Source organism: Cetorhinus maximus, chromosome 3, assembly GCF_964194155.1.
Source record: "Cetorhinus maximus chromosome 3, sCetMax3.hap1.1, whole genome shotgun sequence".
Classification (NCBI taxonomy): domain Eukaryota; kingdom Metazoa; phylum Chordata; class Chondrichthyes; order Lamniformes; family Cetorhinidae; genus Cetorhinus; species Cetorhinus maximus.
This window is the reverse complement of record NC_135881.1, coordinates 1,678,639-1,699,115: the sequence shown is the minus strand read 5'-3', so window position 1 is coordinate 1,699,115 and position 20,477 is coordinate 1,678,639. Positions and strand designations below refer to the sequence as shown.

The 20,477-nt window shown below is 48.2% G+C and overlaps 1 protein-coding gene across 1 annotated transcript in view; it reads left to right on the top strand.

Annotated features, from left to right (window-relative positions):
• The window catches only part of LOC144674677 (IQ motif and ankyrin repeat domain-containing protein 1-like), a 90,504-nt gene that overhangs the window by 23,251 nt on the left and 46,776 nt on the right, over window positions 1-20,477 (top strand). The window contains exons 6-8 of the mRNA XM_078535921.1: window positions 2,294-2,348; window positions 11,441-11,533; window positions 12,142-12,250. Coding sequence (XP_078392047.1) covers window positions 2,294-2,348; window positions 11,441-11,533; window positions 12,142-12,250 — 257 coding nt within the window. The remainder of the gene's footprint in view (window positions 1-2,293; window positions 2,349-11,440; window positions 11,534-12,141; window positions 12,251-20,477) is intronic.

Below are 20,477 nucleotides of genomic sequence, written 5' to 3'. Positions count from 1 at the left end.
AACTAATTGGAAGAGGAGGCTCCACAAATATCCCCATCCTCAATGATGGAGGAGCCTAGCACATCAGTGCGAAAGATAAGGCTGAAGCATTTGCTACAATCTTCAGCCAGAAGTGCCGAGTGGATGGTCTATCTCAGCCTCCTCTGGAGGTCCCCAGCATCACAGATGCCAGTATTCAGCCAATTTGATTCACTCCATGTGATATCAAGAAACAGCTGAAGGTGCTGGATACTGCAAAGGCTATGGGCACTGACAATATTCCAGCAATATACTGAAGACTTGTGCTCCAGAACTTGCCACGCCCCTAGCCAAGCTGTTTCAGTATAGCTATAATACTGGCATCTACCGAGCTATGTAGAAAATTACCCAGGTATGTCCTGTACACAAAAAACAGAACAAATCCAACCTGGCCAATCACTGCCCCATCAGTCTACTCTCGATCATCAGAAAAGTAATGGAAGGGGTCATCAACAGTGCTATCAAGAGGCACTTGCTTAGCAATAACCTGCTCACTGATGCCCAGTTTGGGTTCTGCCAGGTCCACTCAGCTCCTGACCTCATTACAGCTTTGGTTCAAACATGGACAAAAGAGCTGAGCTCCCAAGGTGAGGTGAGAGTGAATGCCTTTGACATCAAGGCAGCATTTAACCGAGTGTGGCATCAAGGAGCCCTAGCGCAACTGGAGTCAATGGGAATTAAGGAGAAATCTCTCCGCTGGGTGGAGTCATACCTAGCACAAAGGAAGATGGTTGTGGTTGTTGGAGGTCAGTCATCTCAGCTCCATGACATCACTGCAGGAGTTTCTCAGGGTAGTGTCCTCTGCCCAACCATCTTCAGCTGCTTCATCAATGACCTTCTTCCATCATAAGGTAAGAAGTGGGGATGTTTGCTGATGATTGCACAATGTTCAGCACCATTCGCGATTCCTCAGATACTGAAGCAGTCCATGTCCAAATGCAGCAAGACCTGGACAATATCCAGGTTTGGGGTGACAAGTGGCAAGTAACATTCACACCACACAAGTGTCTGGCAATGACCATCTCCAACAAGAGAGAATCTAACCATTACCCTTTGATGTTCCATTACCATCACTGAATCTCCCACTATCAACATCTTGGGGGTACCATTGACCAGAAACTGAACTGGACTAGCTATATAAATACTGTGGCTACAAGAACAAGTCAGAGGCTAGGAATCCTGCAGCGAGTAACCCACCTCCTGACCTCCCAAAGCCTGTCCACCATCTACAAGGCATAAGTCAGGAGTGTGATGGAATACTCCCCACTTGCCTGGATGAATGCAGCTCCCACAACACTCAAGAAGCTTGACATCGTCCAGGACAAAGCAACCTGCTTGGTTGGCACCACATCTACAAACATTCACCACCATCTTCTCAAGGACAACTAGGGATGGACATTAAATGCTGGCCCAGCCAGTGAGCCGACATTCCATGAATTAATTTTAAAAATCATGAAATATTGAAAACTTTACCACAATAGACTATCGAGGCAGAGACTATGGGCAAAATATTGGGTTTTGGGTTGGGATTCCAATGGCATCACCAAATAAGGGCCTTGACCCCACATTGTATGGGAAATAATTACCCAACTGTGATTTTCCCTGAATTGACCAATTAGTGACCAGAAGGGGTGCACACTGTCCAATTAAGGATGGTGGGTGGGCTTTTAAAGTTGGAGGGTCAATAGGAGGCCCTCCAGCATAGAAGGAGCAGCAGCCATCTTTCGACTTCCTCACACTTTTGAAACTTTTACAATGATAGATGGTGGCAGCTGTCAGACCGCCATGGTGGAGGGGGAACCCCTCAAAAGGGTGGTCTGCAGCCGGAGCTGTGTGTAGGTATGTTGGGAGTGCCCCAAAGCTTGGCTGCAATGCCAATTCCGGAGGGGGCTGGTGAGGGGTGGGATGTCTGCAGGCCAATTGGAAAATTCCATTTGGTCTATAATGATTGGCTATAATTGGCCATGGACCACGGCCCCCATCCTGACCCCAGGAAAATTGTTTGGTGCGTGATGGTGCCAGAAACTGGAATCATGTGCTTGCCTGCTTCTGTACTCACTCTCATTTGGGGGCAAATATTTTGTCCTATAAGTTGATCTTTAAAAGGAACTGGATTAGTATTCGAAAAGGAAGAATGTATAAGTATACAGGGAAAGGACAGGGGAATGAACTGAAAATAAGAAGGTTTAGTTGAAACACCATTGTGGAGGTGGGGAGCTGTGCGATGGGAAACCTGTGATTCTATAACCTGAAATCTCATTTTTCCCCACTCCAGGATTCAGAATCAGGTTTCAGAAATCACAAAGGAACTGGCCCAATATCAGCATGAGGTAACTGTCCCTTCGGCATTATATCAACTAGTACCTGGTGAAGCCAACTGTCCTTCAGCAACTTTCTGGAAAATGTTGACCAGCTCTGGATCAGGATGGGATTCTTTGACCAAAGGCACATTCCTGTTACAACCTGTCTACTTGAATTATCACTTTATTGTGCCTCAGATTCCCAGACAACCCTATCTATTCCTTAACCTTTCATCTGTCTATCTTTCCTTGAATTTCCCCAGGGTTTTGGTCCCTGCAATCTTTCACTGGTCTTTCTTTTGTTTTATTTCATCTTTGCTGTGAGTGAACCAATTCTTATCCTATTTCGGGATATTTTATATGTAGCACTGTGAGTATACCCACACCCCAGGGACTGCAGCGGTTCAAGAAGGCAGCTCACTACCACCTTTTCAAGGGGCAATTCCAGATGGGCAATAAATGCTGGCCCAGCCAGAGAAGCCCATTCCCTTTGAATGAATCAGAAAGAAATTGCTTGATGAATAAAGACCAGCATCCATCTATTTCAGTGAGATAGTGAGTAAGTGAGACAACGGTAATAGAATTGTTGACCAATCAGCAGTCAATCTCTATCAGTTAGTCTAAAACAGACCCAATCATGATGGGCGTGATTTTCAATTTGATGTTGGAAACCCATGCCTGAATTTCCAGATCCTGACCCTGCACTGCATCTGTGTCTCTCACACGACACGATCATGAAATGTAAATGCCTTAATTGGGCGGGAGGCAGGCTCAGTACACTTTTAATGGTGCTGAGCATCTCCAGGAGGTGGGGGCCTTGCTGAAGAGAGCAGGCAGCTCCGCGGAGGACCAGCAGCATAACCACACAAGGCCAAATGAAAGGTGTTGTACCTGATCCGACGAAGCTCCAGGTTCTGAGAGTTTTCACCAGATTAAAAAACCATTAACTCCTCCCCTCTTTGAACTGGTCAGCTGTGCACGAATGTGCACCAGGCTGCGCGAGTACATCGATTTGCTGATTGAAAATTCTCTTCTCACCCTGGTCAACCTGTTAACAGCTTAACAGGCTGTTAACTGGAGGTAAGCAGGTTCCTGACCCCACCCCCCCTCCCCCCCCACTCCCCCTTTCGAAAGTCCAGCCCAAGGTCAGTAAAACACCCAGGCTTGGAGAGCTTTGGGAGCCATAGGTTTTTTTAAAATTCATTCACGGGATGTGGGTGTCACTGGCTAGCCCAGCATTTACTGCCCATCCCTAATTGCCCTTGAGAAATGAGTGGCTTGCTCAGCCATTTCAGACTCAACCACATTGCTGTGAGTCTGGAGTCACACGTAGGCCAGGCCAGGTAAGGACGGCAGATTTCCTTCCCTAAAGGACATGAGTGGGTTTTTGCAACAACCACCAATGGTTTCATGGTTAACATCTAATGATTTTTTATTGGATTTCCATGCTGGGATTCAAACCTGGAACATTATCCTAGACACTAAATCCAGTGACTATGCCACTGCCTCCTTTAGCAAATCACTTGTTCCTCCATGAGTAACACTCATCATATATCACATCTCAAATTAGTCATAGACTGGATCCCAAAACACTATTTACTGAAATAAATCTAAAATGAATCAATACGATCCGCTTCCTTCTACTCCTGAGGGAACCAGTTCCATTGATTGCCCACTCACTCACTGAAATTTTCTTTCTGCGGATTAGATTTGGTCAGACCCTCACCAGAACAGGCTGTGTCCTCTGATTACAGCCTCAGAGTAAAGGGAAGACCTTTTAGAACAGAGAGGAGGAGAAACTTCTTTAGCCAGAGAGTGGTGAATCTATGGAATTCATTGCCACATAAGGCTGTGGAGGCCAGGTCATTGTGTGTATTTAAGACCGAGATAGATAGGTTCTTGATTGGTAAGGGGATCAAAGGTTACGGGGAGAAGGCGGGAGAATCGGGTTGAGAAACTTATCAGCCATGATTGAATGGCGGAGCAGACTCGATGGGCCGAATGGCCTAATTTCTGTTCCTATGTCTTACGGTCTTATTACACAGATCCAGACAAGATGAAACACTTTACTGTTGTGTCCATGTTGGGCAGGGTAGACTGCTCATGAACATGAGATTGAACAATAAGGAAAGCTAGTTGAAGGGGCAATGGGTAGGACTGGAGTTGTGCCCACCAAAGTACCAACTAGGTTTACAATTTAAAATTGCTATATGGTCAGTAAAAGAGGCATTGTCTGCATTAAAGAGGAAATGTGGAACATAAGTGAGCAGTCTAATGAGTTTAGGGCTATTGTTGCCTCACAGCATTACACAGAAGAAGTACGAAGGGAATGTTACAACTGCCAGAGGGTCAGTACTGAGGGAGTGCTGCACTGTCGGAGGGTCAGTACTGAGGGAGCGCCGCACTGTCAGAGGGTCAGTACTGAGGGAGTGCTACACTGTCGGAGGGTCAGTACTGAGGGAGTGCTGCACTGTCAGAGGGTCAGTACTGAGGGAGTGCTGCACTGTCAGAGGGTCAGTACTGAGGGAGCGCTGCACTGTCAGAGGGTCAGTACTGAGGGAGTGCTGCACTGTCAGAGGGTCAGTACTGAGGGAGTGCTGCACTGTCAGAGGGTCAGTACTGAGGGAGTGCTGCACTGTCAGAGGGTCAGTACTGAGGGAGCGCTGCACTGTCGGAGGGACAGTACTGAGGGAGTGCTGCACTGTCAGAGGGTCAGTACTGAGGGAGTGCTGCACTGTCGGAGGGTCAGTACTGAGGGAGTGCTGCACTGTCAGAGGGTCAGTACTGAGGGAGTGCTGCACTGTCGGAGGGGCAGTACTGAGGCCATGCTGCACTGTCGGAGGGTCAGTACTGAGGGAGTGCTGCAGTGTCAGAGGGTCAGTACTGAGGCCATGCTGCACTGTCAGAGGGTCAGTACTGAGGGAGTGCCGCACTGTCGGAGGGTCAGTACTGAGGGAGTGCCGCACTGTCGGAGGGTCAGTACTGAGGGAGTGCTGCACTGTCAGAGGGTCAGTACTGAGGGAGTGCTGCACTGTCAGAGGGTCAGTACTGAGGCCATGCTGCACTGTCAGAGGGTCAGTACTGAGGGAGTGCTGCACTGTCGGAGGGTCAGTACTGAGGGAGTGCCGCACTGTCGGAGGGTCAGTACTGAGGGAGTGCTGCACTGTCGGAGGGTCAGTACTGAGGGAGCGCTGCACTGTCGGAGGGTCAGTACTGAGGGAGCGCTGCACTGTCGGAGGGGCAGTACTGAGGGAGTGCTGCACTGTCAGAGGGTCAGTACTGAGGCCATGCTGCACTGTCAGAGGGTCAGTACTGAGGCCATGCTGCACTGTCAGAGGGGCAGTACTGAGGCCATGCTGCACTGTCAGAGGGGCAGTACTGAGGCCATGCTGCACTGTCGGAGGGGCAGTACTGAGGGAGTGCTGCACTGTCAGAGGGGCAGTACTGAGGCCATGCTGCACTGTCGGAAGGGCAGTACTGAGGCCATGCTGCACTGTCGGAGGGGCAGTACTGAGGCCATGCTGCACTGTCGGAAGGGCAGTACTGAGGCCATGCTGCACTGTCGGAGGGTCAGTACTGAGGGAGTGCTGCACTGTCGGAGGGTCAGTACTGAGGCCATGCTGCACTGTCGGAGGGTCAGTACTGAGGGAGTGCTGCACTGTCGGAGGGGCAGTACTGAGGCCATGCTGCACTGTCGGAAGGGCAGTACTGAGGCCATGCTGCACTGTTGAAACAGCCTCACCTTTGATTAGACAAGAAGCAGTGGTATCAAGAGTTCAGGTTCACTGCTTTGAAGGAGAATAATATGCTTGGTTGTGCTGATCAACATTAATTGTCTCTCTCAAAAACAGATTAGTTAATCTATTAGATCATCACGGGGCTCCAGCTGTGCACAAAATGGTTGCTACATTTGTATTAATAACAGGGCTACTCGGCTCATGATCTCATTACAGCCTTGTTGCAAAAATGGACCAAAGAGGTGACCTCAAGCTGAGAGGTGTGAGTGACTGCGCTGCGCACCAAGGCAGCATTTAACTAAGTGTCAAAGACCCCTCGGGAAATTGAAGTCAATGGGAATCAGGGGGAAAACTCTCTACTCATTAGAGTCATCCCTAACACTAAGGAAGATGGTTGTGGTTGTTGGAGGTCAGTCATCTCAGCTCCAGGACATCACTGTAGGAGTTCCTCAGGGTAGTGTCCTCGGCCCAACCATCTTCAGCTGCAATTAGATCCTTTAAAGAGCAGTGACTTATTATTTTACTACTTCATGGGATGTGGGTATCACTGGCCATCCTAACCTTCCCTCCATCATAAGGCCAGAGTGCTGATGTCCACTGATGATTCCACAATGTTCAGTACCATTCATTACTCCTCAGGTGCTGAAGCAGTCCATGTCCAAATGCAGTGAGACCTGGACAACATTCAGACTTGGGTTGATAGATGGCAAGTAACATTCATGTCACACAAGTTTCATGGAATAAGAACCTCAAAAAGAACAGATCTAACCATCACCCCTTGACATTCAATGCCATTACCATTTTTGAATCCCCCATCATCAACATCCAGGGGGTTACCATTGACCAGAAGCTGAACTGTACTAGCCCTATAAATACCATGGCTACAAGAGCAGGTCAGAGACTGGGAATCCTGCAGTGAGTAACTCACCTCCTGACTCCCCAAAGCCTGTCCACCATCCACAAGGCACAAGTCAGGAGTGTGATGGAATACTCCCCACTTGCCTGGATGACTGCAGCTCCCCCAACACTCAAGAAGCTTGACACCATCCAGGACAAAGCAGCCGCTTGATTAGCACCACATCCACCAACTTAAACATTCATTCCCTCCACCACCAATACAAAGTGGCAGCAGTTTGTACCATCTACAAAATGCACTGCAACAACACACTAAGGCTCCTTCAATCATACCTACTAAGCCTGCAGCCTCTACTACCCATAAGGACAAGGACAGCAGATACATGGGAACACCATCACCTGGAAGTTTCCCTCCAAGTCACTCACCATTCTGACTTGGAAATATATCACCGTTCCTTCACTGTCACTGGGTCAAAATCCTGGAACTCTCTCCCTAACAGCACTGTGGGTGTACCTACACCACATGGACTGCAGCGGCTCAAGAAGGCAGCTCACCACCACCTTCTCAAGGGCAACTAGGGATGGGCAATAAATGCTGGCCTAGCCAGCGACGCCCACACCCCATGAGGTAGTAAAATAATAAGGTACGTCTCTTCAAAGGAACTAATTGTCCAGAAGCACTTTGAGCTGCTTCTCACAGCAATGATGAATTGTTGGATAAATTTGAGGCCTCAGCTGCACTTCCGGCAAAGGCACTGGACTCAAAATGTTAACTAACTGCTTAACTTTCAACAGAAGTTTTTTAAAATTCTTTCATGGGATGTAGGCATCACTGGCAAGGCCTGAATTTGTTGCCCATCCCTAATTGCCCTTGAACTGAGTGGCTTGCTCGGCCCTTTCTGAGGGCATTTTTAAGAGTCAACCATATTGCTGTGGGGCTGGAGTCACATGGAGGCCAGACCAGGTAAGGACGGCAGATTTCCTTCCCTAAAGGACATGAGTGAACCAGATGGGTTTTTACAACAATCGATGGTAGTTGGCATGGTCACCATTACTGAGACTAGCCTTATATTCCAATTCATTGACTGAATTCAAATTCCATAAGCGTCCATAGCGGGATTTAAATCCTTGTCCCCAGAGCATTAGCCTGGACCTCTGGATCACTAGTCCAGTGACATTACCGCTACACCATCATCTCCCACAATATAATAATTTATGTAAAACTCCACATATGCAGCCAAAGTTTGCAGAGCATATTGCAGCAAGGTATGACAGAGTACAGCAAAAACGGAATACCTGGAAAGGAAAAGGAAGTGCAAATGGTGGAATGCAGAAAGGGAGGAGAATGAGAAGAGTGGAATGGGAAAGGCGGAGAGAGGGATGGCAGAAAAAGGATGGGAGCAAAGAGGGTGGGGAAAGGATGGGAGTGGAGAGGTTGGGGAAAGGGGAGAGTGGAGAGAGAGGACAGCGGAGGGCCCGGAAAGGGGGAGAAGGGAGAGGAGAGGCACAGTGTGGGGGGAAAGGAAGAGAGTGGCGAGGGAGGGGAGAGGGAGGGGAGAGGGAGTGGGAGGGGAGAGTGAGGAAAGTGGAGAGGGTGGGGAGAGAGATGGGAGTAGGGGATTGGAGAAGGAAATGGAGAGTGTGGGAAGGGAAATAAGGAGCAAAACAGGGCAAGTGATAAGCAAAAAAGAATGGACATTGAGAGACTGGGATGGGAAAGCTAAGGGAATAATCAAAGGGAAATAAAAACAGCAAAGTCTGGAAATACTCAGCAGGTCAGGTAGCACCTGTGGAGAGAGAAACACAGTTAAGCTTTCAGGTCTGTGACTTTTCTCAGAACTGGATGAAATTAGAGATGTAATAGGTTTTGAACAAGGGGCGGGTGAGACAAAGACAAAGGAAGGTCTGTGATAAGGTGAAAGACGAGAGAGATTGACTGAGAGAAGAGTTAGTTTTCTCGGGCTGAAGGGAATAGTGATGGGCCAAGGAAAGAAACAGAGAAACAGAAGATGTGCCAAGAGCAGATGTGCTGCTGACTGAAAGAATAAAACCGAATCTAGGAAAGGAAATAAAATGGAGCACAGATTATGGTCTGAAATTGTTGAACTCAGTGTTGAGTGAAAGGCTGTAAAAGTGCTTAATAAAAGATGAGGTTTCCTTCCTCAAGCTAACATTGAGCCTCAGTGGAACAGTTCAGCAGGCCAAAGACAGAAACGTCAGAGTGAGTGAAAAGTGGAGAATTAAAATGACAGGCACTGGGAGCTCGAGATCATGTTCGTGGACTCAGCAGCGGCGTTCCACAAAGTGGTCACTTCATCTGTGTAATTCTTCCTTGCCCCATCACCATTTCTTATTTTTATTCATTAATGGGATGTGGGCTTCGCTGGCTGGGCCAGCATTTATTGCCCATCTCTAGTTGCCCTTGAGAAGGTGGTGGTGAGCCCTGTGCTCGAAACCTATTACATCTCTCACTTTTCCCAGTTCTAATGACAGGTCACAGACCCGAAACATTCTCCCCACGGATGCTGCTATAACCCATTGAGTGTTTCCATCGTTTTCTGTTTTTATTTCTGATTTCCCACTTGCGCAGTATTCTGCTTTTCGATTAACCAAAGGAGAATGTTGGAGGAGATATTTGGAGTCAGGTAGTGGGATGACAAGATCAAAACAATCATATAGAGTTCCACAGCACCAAGCACTGAGGTCATGGAGTCTGTTCAAGATAGAGATCGATAGATTTCTAGATATCAAGGGATATGGGGATAATGCGGGAAGATGTCGTTGAGGTAGAAGATCGGCCATGATCTAGATTAATGGCAGAACAGGTTCGAGGGGCTGAATGGCCTACTCCTGCTCCTATTTTTGATGCTCACATGTTTCTCTTAAATCTCCAGCACAGGTGCAATTACATGATGAGTAATAACTTCTATTAATTAACCTCTGTACCTCTTGTTGACCTTAGGGCCTGCTGTGTGCTAAAAACAGTTTTAAGCTGTATTTCTTTATGAAGTGAACAATGGTGTTTCCAATGTAATCATGGACATATTTATAGAAACTGAGTTGAACCATGTTGACAGAGCGCATCAATCCTGCTTTCACATACAATGCATGATTAGATTTGTTGTTCTGTAGGTAAACACAGCTGCTTTAATCATTTCAAGTAAAGGGTAACAAGATGACTGTATATCTTTTCATTGAGGGATGAATGGTGAACATGAAGCTTCTACCTAAACAGTACCATGTTTCTGCTACATCTAGCTGAAAAGGCAGAACCTTTCAGTTTAATGTCTGAGCTGAAAGGTGATACTGAACCAGACCTACACTGGAAGGAAAGAAAGGATTTGTACTCTCATTCTAAATGTTAAAATGCAGTGTTTTTCAAATGGGGTTCAAATGACTTTCTAGGGGGAGGTGAGGGGCCCATAAAGCAGTCAAGCAGTACACAACTGACCACAGACAGAGGCTGACCTGGAGCAAGGCTGGAAACAGGAGTAGATTACGGCCTTTACATGTGCAGTGCAGTGTGAGCTGGTATGAGTTATCCCTCTCGCGGGGGATGCAGAGGAGCAGGCAGATTGCCACATAGACCTGCAGTTGCGAAGGCTGATAATAGGTGCCAGGTAACTTCAGCTTTGTCTAAGGGGGGTGGATTTTGTAAATATTTAAGTACGGCATAATTGAACTCAAAGAAAGCCACCAGAACACAAGTTCACCTGGGTACTATGTGTATTATATTTAAATGAGGGATTAGTGATTATTCATAAGCTTAAAAAGGACTCCTTCAACCAAAAACATTTGAGAACTGCTTACAGCCAATGAAATGTGTCATCACTGGTATCATTGGAAATCCTAGCAGGCGATTTGTGCACAGCAATCAGTTAAATAGCCAGACACTGCCCCTGTTCTTTTTTGAAGAGTGCCATCAACCTCCTCTTGAGAGAGGAGTCAATTTGCTTTCACATTTCATTCGATCAACAGCAGCTCTGAAAGTGCACTTTTCCCTCAGTACTGCATTGAAGTGTCTCTGGAGTGGTACTGAACCTGACCAGCACTGGTAAACACAACCTTTGGCCAAGAGGGTGATAATCTCCCCACTCACTCTGTACTGGAATAGCTGAAACAGGAGCCAGAGCTCAGTGTTGGAGACAGCTTTCTTCTCCTCTTCCCATCCACTGACAGCTGTGCAAACACCTTTGCTGTAGGTTCAATACAGATGGCCCCAAGGCTCCAATGGCTACCTCAACTCACTGTCCAGTCTGACCCATCAGAAATTTCTGACTGACAAGTCTTGTAACCTATCAATCTACAAAAGAGAGATGCAGCATCAACAATCTTCTCTAGGCTGAGTGCTAGATGGAGATAAAGTATAGTGGCCGTGGGTCTAATAATGATTGTGGCCATCAAATGGTGATTGGCTCTTCTGGAATCTTTGCCAAAGAGCATTCCCAGCATTTGGTTTGTTCATATCTTGAGTGTAAGATCCAGTGCTGGAACATGACTAACAAATTAACTCAGTTATTCTCTCCTCAGCTGCAGAAAGCCTACTGTGAGTGTAACAAACGTATCATCGAACATGACAAGTGTGTGCGTAAAAACATGAGTAAAACAGACATCACACTGCAGGTGGGTAAGGGTTTTTGGGGAAGCACGAGTCTCACCGTATCTGGGAGTAGGACCTTTTCCCTCTCTTTCTCTCACACAGTATCTTTCTCACTCTCTATCTCTCTCTCTCTCGACTTCTCTCTCTATCATGCTCTCTCTGTTTCTCACTCTCGGTTGCCTTCTCTCTCTCGGGCTTTTAGCTTCTATCTGCTGTGGGAGTAATCGCCAGGGCTCCTGCTTAAGATTACTGCCATGTGCCCCTGCTGGAGGTTGGAAGCGTATGACTGCCGGGCAATGCCCCCCATAGTTGAATACCCCTTCTGTATTGGTTGTAAAGTAAAGAATGAGGAAACCAGTGGAATCTACAACTCAGAAACAATCATGAGCTCTGAAGAACAGGAGGGAAAAGGGGTTAACCTGGGGGATGGAGGGAGAGGGTATTTGGTGTATTATAGAACTGTGATGCTCACCCAATCTCTTTTGGACTATTGGGCATGATGAGTCTTTGGCCGGACTGCACCAGGGGAGAGTACAGTCGGGGCCAGGGGTTTGGTGAGGCTATTCTGTGTGGTCCTCCTCCTTCTGAGGTTTCTGAGCTGTGATTTGATGAAGCTGCCTCTCTGTTTCAGGCCATTCATGATGCAGAGGAGCTGTTGGCAGCAAAGAAAGCAGCAGTAGCAGAGGCAGAAGATAAACTCTCCCTGGCCAAACTGGAGCTCAGAGAGAAACTACAGAGAGGCAAGTACACCCTGGCTCTGACCTACTCCAGTCCCAGGACGAGAGCCCTGATCTACTCCTGCCCTGGGACTGAGGCCCTAATCAACTCCAGCCCCAGGACTAGAGCCCTGATCTACTCCTGCCCCGTGCTGAGGCTCTAATCAACTCCAGCCCCAGGACTAGAGCCCTGATCTACTCCTGCCCCGGGACTGAGGCCCTAATCAACTCCAGCCCCAGGACTAGAGCCCTGATCTACTCCAACCCAGGACTGAAAGCACTAATCCAGTCCTGCTCCAGGACTGAGGCCCTGATCAATTACAACTCTACAATTGAGGGTCTGATCTATTCCAGCCCCAGACTTGAGGTTTAATCTACACCAGCCCCATAGCGAAGGCCCTGACCTACATCAGCTCCAGAACTGACGTCCTGATCCACGCCTGCACAAGAATGAAGGCCCTGATATGCTCCAGACCCAGGACAAGGGTCTGTGGTATGACCAATGCAGTTGGTATAGTGGAGTTATTTAAAAATCCCAGAGGGAAATTTCAAACAACTGTCATAACCTATAATTTTAAGTGTTATGTTTGAGATGCAATTCTAAATACATGAATCAGACCACCATTTCTCGAGGTTTTGCATTAGCTAGTTGAAACATTTTATTAATTTGCACAAGTTAAAACATATATACACATGGCTACAAATTACTACTATCATAACTTTTAACAAATTCCCAAACTAATCTCCATTAAGGCCACAACAACCCATAGACTTAACCAGACACCAGGCAAAGCATTTTTACCTTATGAATTCAAAATGAGGTTCTTTTCACTTTGGTTCCTGTGGAGCCAGTTGGATGCTTACAGCTGCCTTTGATCTCACATTGCCTCTGCTCTACACACACGAAAACTGCTGAAGTTATACCAACCAGCCCCATTGAATGTTAATTCTCATTGTATCAACAACCTATGAACTAAACCTCTCTAACAATGGAACCTCATTCATTGTACTAATTTTATTAGTAACATAAACATATTGCTTGGTATCTGCTGGGAAGGCATCAAGTTTTCACCCCACTTCTTGAATGTTCTATTCAAAGAATGTAAATGCATGTTATCTCTCTTACATATCAAAACTGGTACACATCAAAGCACCCAGACTAGCTGGCTTCAATCCAATTAAGGCACACCCACAGGCTAAACCTCTATTTTAAAAGAAAAATATTTCCCAAGATATTATATACATTAATAACTTCATGACAGTCTGTTATACTCCAGCCACTGGACTGAGTCCCTGATCTACTTTAGGGTCCTTGTGCATGAATCACAAAAAGCTATCAAACAAGTTCCACAGGTAAAATGGAACGTTGGCCTTTATTTCAAAGGGAATGGAGTATACAAATAGGAAAGTCTTGCTAAAACTATACAAGGCACTAGTTAGATCACACCTAGAATACTGTGAACAGTTTTGGTCCCCTTATCTAAGGAAAGATATACTGGCATTGGAGGCAGTCCAGAGAAGGTTCACTAGGTTGATCCTGGGTATGGAGGGATTTTCTCATGAGGAGATGTTGAGTAAGTTGGGCCTGTACTCATTGGAGTTTAGAAGAATGAGAGGCGACCTTGTTGAAACATGTAAGATTCTTAGGGAGCTTGACAGGGTAGATGCTGAGAGGTTGTTTCCCCTTGTGGGAGAGTCTAGGACCAGAGGGTATAATCTCAGAGTAAGGGGGTCACCCATTTAAGACAGAGATGAGGAGGAATTTCTTCTCTCAGAGGGTAGTGAATGTGTGGAATTCTTTACCGCAGAGGGCTGTAGAGGCTGGGTCGTTAAGTATATTCAAGGTGAGATAGACAGATTTTTAATCAGTAAGGGAATAAAGGGATATGGTGAAAAGGCAGGAAAGTGGAGTTGAGGATTATCAGATCAACCATGATCTCATTGAATGGCGGAGCAGACTCGAAGGGCCGATTGGAATGCTTCTGCTCCTACATCTTATGGGGGAGAATTTTCTCCCTGTTGGAGGTGTTGGGCAGGAATGGGAGCGGATGGACGGGCAGCCGATCGTTGCGCGCGACCAGCTGGACGCCGCCATTTTACATGGGCAGGTCAGTTAAGGGCCGTCCAGCGTGAGGCACGCCCAGAAGCGCTCAGCGCGATCTGTGCGGGCGGGGGGGGGGGGTTGCCTGAGTCGGGGAGTGTGCTCTTTGGTGCATGTTCACGAAAGAGCAGAGAAATCTCCCTGAGACACAGAGCTGCCTCAGGGAGAGCAAAAAGCTAAAATCTACTGCGGATGCTGGAAATCCAAAACAAAACAAAAGCAGAATTACCTGGAAAAACTCAGCAAGTCTGGCAGCATCGGCGGAGAAGAAATCAGTCAACGTTTCGAGCCTTCATGGCCCTTCATGCTGCAGTTCTGCCGAAGGGCCATGAAGGCTCGAAACGTTGACTGATTTCTTCTCCGCCGATGCTGCCAGACTTGCTGAGTTTTTCCAGGTAATTCTGTTTTTGTTTTGTCAGGGAGAGCAGTTCAACTTCTGAAAATTTTAATAAAGAAAAAACATTTAAGACATGTCCCCTCATGTGAAAGTGTCGATGAATGTGATTAAAATTTTTATAAAACTTTAAATACCTTCATGAAACCTCCTCCCGCCCGTGGATGAGGTTTCGTGATAAATATGAAGGCCGCCTGGGCTCTTCACCTGTCGCCGACCTGAAGATTGGACGGGCAGCTCCGTTTATTGTTTTAATTGATACTTAAATGGCTTTAATAGGCCTTTGAGAGTTAAGCGAGCGCGCAGCCGATTCGGGAGCGCACCCACCAAACTGACAATCTGAATGACGCTGGGATGCATGAACGTGCTCACCGACCTCAAAATCCTGGCCATGGACTTATTCCATGCCCAGCCCTGAGGCCCGGATCTACCCCAGCCCCAGGACTCGGACCCGGATCTACTCGATCCCCAGGACTCGGACCCTGATCTACTCCAGCCCCAGGACTCGGACCTGGATCTACCCCAGCCCCAGGACTCGGACCCTGATCTACTCCAGCCCCAGGACTCGGACCTGGATCTACCCCAGCCCCAGGACTCGGACCCTGATCTACTCCAGCCCCAGGACTCGGACCCGGATCTACTCCAGCCCCAGGACTCTGACCCGGATCTACTCGATCCCCAGGACTCGGACCCGGATCTACTCCAGCCCCAGAACTCGGACCTGGATCTACTCCAGCCCCAGGACTCGGACCCGGATCTACTCCAGCCCCAGGACACAGACCCGGATCTACTCCAGCCCCAGGACTCGGACCCGGATCTACCCCAGCCCCAGGACCCGGACTCGGATCTACCCCAGCCCCAGGACTCGGACCCAGATCTACTCGATCCCCAGGACTCGGACCCTGATCTACTCCAGCCCCAGAACTCGGACCTGGATCTACTCCAGCTCCAGGACTCGGACCCGGATCTACTCCAGCCCCAGGACTCGGACCCGGATCTACTCCAGCCCCAGGACCCGGACCCGGATCTACTCCAGCCCCAGGACTCGGACCTGGATCTACCCCAGCCCCAGGACTCGGACCCTGATCTACTCCAGCCCCAGGACTCGGACCCGGATCTACTCCAGCCCCAGGACTCTGACCCGGATCTACTCGATCCCCAGGACTCGGACCCGGATCTACTCCAGCCCCAGGACTCGGACCCTGATCTACTCCAGCCCCAGGACTCGGACCCTGATCTACTCCAGCCCCAGGACTCGGACCCGGATCTACTCCAGCCCCAGGACTCTGACCCGGATCTACTCGATCCCCAGGACTCGGACCCGGATCTACTCCAGCCCCAGGACTCAGACCTGGATCTACCCCAGCCCCAGGACTCGGACAACGAATCCACCCCAGCCACAGGACTCGGACCCGGATCTACTCCAGCCCCAGGACTCGGACCCAGATCTACTCGATCCCCAGGACGGACCCGGATCTACTCCAGCCCCAGGACTCGGACCCGGATCTACTCGATCCCCAGGACTCAGACCCTGATCTACTCCAGCCCCAGAACTCGGACCCGGATCTACCCCAGCCCCAGGACCCAGACCCGGATCTACCCCAGCCCCAGGACTCAGACCCTGATCTATTCCAGCCCCAGAACTCGGACCCGGATCTACTCGATCCCCAGGACCCGGACCCTGATCTACTCCAGCCCCAGAACTCGGACCTGGATCTACTCCAGCCCCAGAAATCGGACCCAGATCTACCCGATCCCCAGGACTCGGACCCAGATCTACTCCAGCCCCAGGACTCAGACCCGGATCTACCCCAGCCCCAGGACTTGGACCCAGATCTACTCGATCCCCAGGACCCGGACCCGGATCTACCCCAGCCCCAGGACCCGGACCCGGATCGACTCGATCCCCAAGCCTCGGACCCTGATCTACCCCAGCCCCAGGACTCGGACCCAGATCTACTCGATCCCCAGGACTCAGACCCTGATCTACCCCAGCCCCAGGACTTGGACCCGGATCTACTCGATCCCCAGGACTCGGACCCTGATCTACGCCAGCCCCAGGACTCGGACCCGGATCTACTTGATCCCCAGGACTCGGACCCTGATCTACCCCAGCCCCAGGACTCGGACCCAGATCTACTCGATCCCCAGGACTCGGACCCGGATCTACCCCAGCCCCAGGACTCGGACCCGGATCTACTCGATCCCCAGGCCTCGGACCCGGATCTACTGCAGCCCCAGGACTCGGACCTGGATCTACCCCAGCCCCAGGACTTGGACCCGGATCTACGCCAGCCCCAGGATAAGGGCCCTGATGTACACTAGACCTGGACTGTGGCACTTATCAAAGTGAGAAGCTACCATCTGTGGGATTATGACCGAACACATCTACATCAGAATCCCCTCTAAATGTAACGATACCCTAGTGCCACGGATCACTGGTCGGCCTCGGATAGCCGACTTCCTGTTAACGCACAGCATGTTCATGGGAATATATATCACCGTTCCTTCACTGTTGCTGGGTCAAAATCCTGGAACTCCCTCCCTAACAGCACTGTGGGTGTACCTACACCACATGGACTGCAGCGGCTCAAGGAGGCAGCTCACCATCACCTTCTGAAGAACAATTAGTGATTGGCAATAAATGCTGGTCAATCCGGTGACACCCCACATTCCGTGAATGAATTTTAAAAAAAGATCGAAGCCTTCATCTACCAGTGCTGGAGGACTGAGGCACTAATCTACTCTTATCCCAGGCCTGAAGCCCTGCTCTACTACTGGCCCTAGACCAGGGCCAGGATCTACTCCAGTCACAGGCCTGAGGCCCTGAACTACTCCAGCCACTGGACAAGTGCCCTGATGTACACCAACCCAGGACTGAGGCATGTATCTACTCCTGCACCTAGGACTAAGGCCCTGATGTTCTCCACCACCCAGGTCTAAAGCCCTGATCCATTCTAGTCCCAGGACTGAAACTCTGATGTCCTCCAGCCCAGCACTGAGATCCTGATCTTCTCCAGCCCCAGGACTGAAGTCCTGATGTACTCTGGGGCAGGCGGGATTTGTTCAAGCCAGGCGGTTTGCTGGTCAATGGGTCCTGGACCAGTATCTTCGTGGAGAGGTTTGCTATTGCTTTTGGGGAGGGGTTAAACTACTTTGCTGGGGGTGGGAACCTGAAAGATCTTTTAGATGGGGCAAAATCAGAAATGGTAATGGATGGTGTAAATTCAGTGAGTGAGTCTGGAAGGCAGGAAACAAAAGGTAGGAAATAAAAAGAAGAGTTTGGCAGTCAAGGGTATAGACCTTAATGCAAGGAGCAGAGCACATAAAGCAGATGAGCTGAGGGCATAGAGAGAACCTTGGCAATATGATATCATAATATCACAGTTATTACAGAAATATGGCTTAAAGAGAGACAGGCTACAAAGGGACATAGAGAGGTAAAGTGAGTGGGCAAAGATCTGGCAAATAGTGTAAAATGTGGGCAAATGTGAAATTGTTCATTTTGGCAGGAAGAATAAATAAGCTTATTATCTAAATGGTGAGAGATTGCAGAGTTCTGAGATTCAGAGGGGTCTGGGTGTCCTAGTGCATGAATCACATAAGGTTAGTATGCAGGTACAGCAAGTAATTAGGGAAGCTAATAGAATGTTATCCTTCACTGTGAGCGGATTAGGGACCCAAAAGAGAATTTACACATGGACGAAGAGGCCATGGCTGAGGTATTAAATGAATACTTTGCAACCGTCTTTACCAAGGAGGTAGATGCTACCCATGCCATGGTGACAGATGAGGAAACTCTGTCACTAGAAGGGTTCAAAATTGATAAGGAGGAAGTGTTGAATAGACTGTCGGTACTTAGAGTTGACAAAGCACTGGGACCGGATGAGATGCATCCAAGGATATTGAAGGAAGTGAGAGTAGAAATTGCAGGGGCACTGGCCATAATCTTTCAGCCTTCCCTAGACTCAGGGGTGGTGCCAGTGGACTGGAGAATTGCAAACATTACACCCTTGTTCAAAAAAGGTTGTAAGGATAAGCCCAGCAATTACAGACCAGTCAGTTTAACTTCAGTGGTGGGCAAGATTATAGAAACAATTATTTGGGTTAGAATTAGTAGTCACATGGATAAATGTGGGTTGATAAGAAAGAGCCAGCATGGATTTCTGAAGGGAAATCATGTTTAACTAACTTGCTGGAGTTTTTTGAAGAGGTAACAGAAAAGGTCGATGAGGGTAATGCTGTTGATGTGGTGTATATGGACTTTCAAAAGGCATTTGACACAGTGCCACACAACAGCCTTGTGAGAAAAGTTATTGCTCATGAAATAAAAGGGACAGTAGCAACATGGATACAAAATTGGCTGAAAAATAGGAAGCAGAGAGTAATGGTCAATGGTTGTTTTTCAGGCTGGAGGAAGGTTTGTAGTGGAGTTCCCCAGGGGTCGATATAGGGACCCTTGCTCTTCCTGATATATATTAATGATCTAGATCTTGGTGTGCAGGGGACAATTTCAAAGTTTGCAGATGATACGAAGCTTGGGAGTGTTGTGAACTGTGAGGAGGATGGTGTGGAACTTCAAGAGGACATAGACAAGTTGGTGGAGTGGGCAGATAGGTGGCAGATGAAGTTCAATGTGGAGAAGTGTGAGGTGATGCATTTTGATAGGAAGAACATGGACAGACAATATAAAATAAGGAGTGAAATTTTGAAGGGGGTTCAGGAGCAGAAAGACCTGGGTGTATATGTGCATAGATCATTGAAGGTGGCAGGACAGGTGGAGAGAGCAGTTAATAAAGCAGATAGTATCCTGGGCTTTTTAAGAGGGGCATAGAGTACAAGAGCAAGGAGGTTGTGCTGAATTGATATAAGACACTCATTAGACCTCAACTGGAATATTGTGTACAGTTCTGGGCACCACATTATAGGAAGGATGTGAATACATTAGAGAGAGTGCAGAAGAGGTTTACAGGACTGGTTCCAGGGATGAAAAACTTCAGCTATGAGGATAGATTTGAGAGGTTGGGACTATTCTCCTTGGAGAGAAGAAGGCTGAGAGGAGATTTGATAGAGATGTTCAAAATCATGAGGGGGTTGGACAGAGTAGATAGGGAGAATCTGTTGTTGCTCGTAAAAGGATCAAGAACGAGAGGGCACAGATTTAAAGTGATTTGCAAAAGAAACAGATGTTATGTGAAAAAAAGCTTTTTTACACAATGAGTGGTCCGGTCTGGAATGCACTGCCCGTAAGTGTGGTGGAGGCAGGTTGAATTGAAGCATTCAAGAGGACATTAGACGATTACTTGAATAGAAACAATGTGCAGGGGTACGGTGAAAAGGCAGGGCAATGGCACTCGGCCATAATGCTCATTTGGAGAGCCAGTGCAGACATGATGGGCCGAATGGCCTCCTTCTGTGCCATTAAAATTCTGTAATGCAGTGAATGGATTACAAAAATCGGGAGGTTTTGCTTCAGTTGTGCAGGGCATTGATGAGACCACACCTAGAGTATTGTATACAGTACTGGTCTCCTTATTTAAAGAAAGATGTAAACATGTTAGAAGCAGTTCAGAGAAGGCTTACCAGACTAATACCAGGAATGGGCAGGTTGTCTTATGAGGAAAGGCTGGACAGGTTAGGCTTGTATCTACTGGAGTTTAGAAGAGTAAGGCAATTTAATTGAAACCTTTAAGATCCTGAGGGGTTTTGACAGGGTGGATGTGGAGAAGATGGTTCCTCTTGTGGGAGAATCTAGA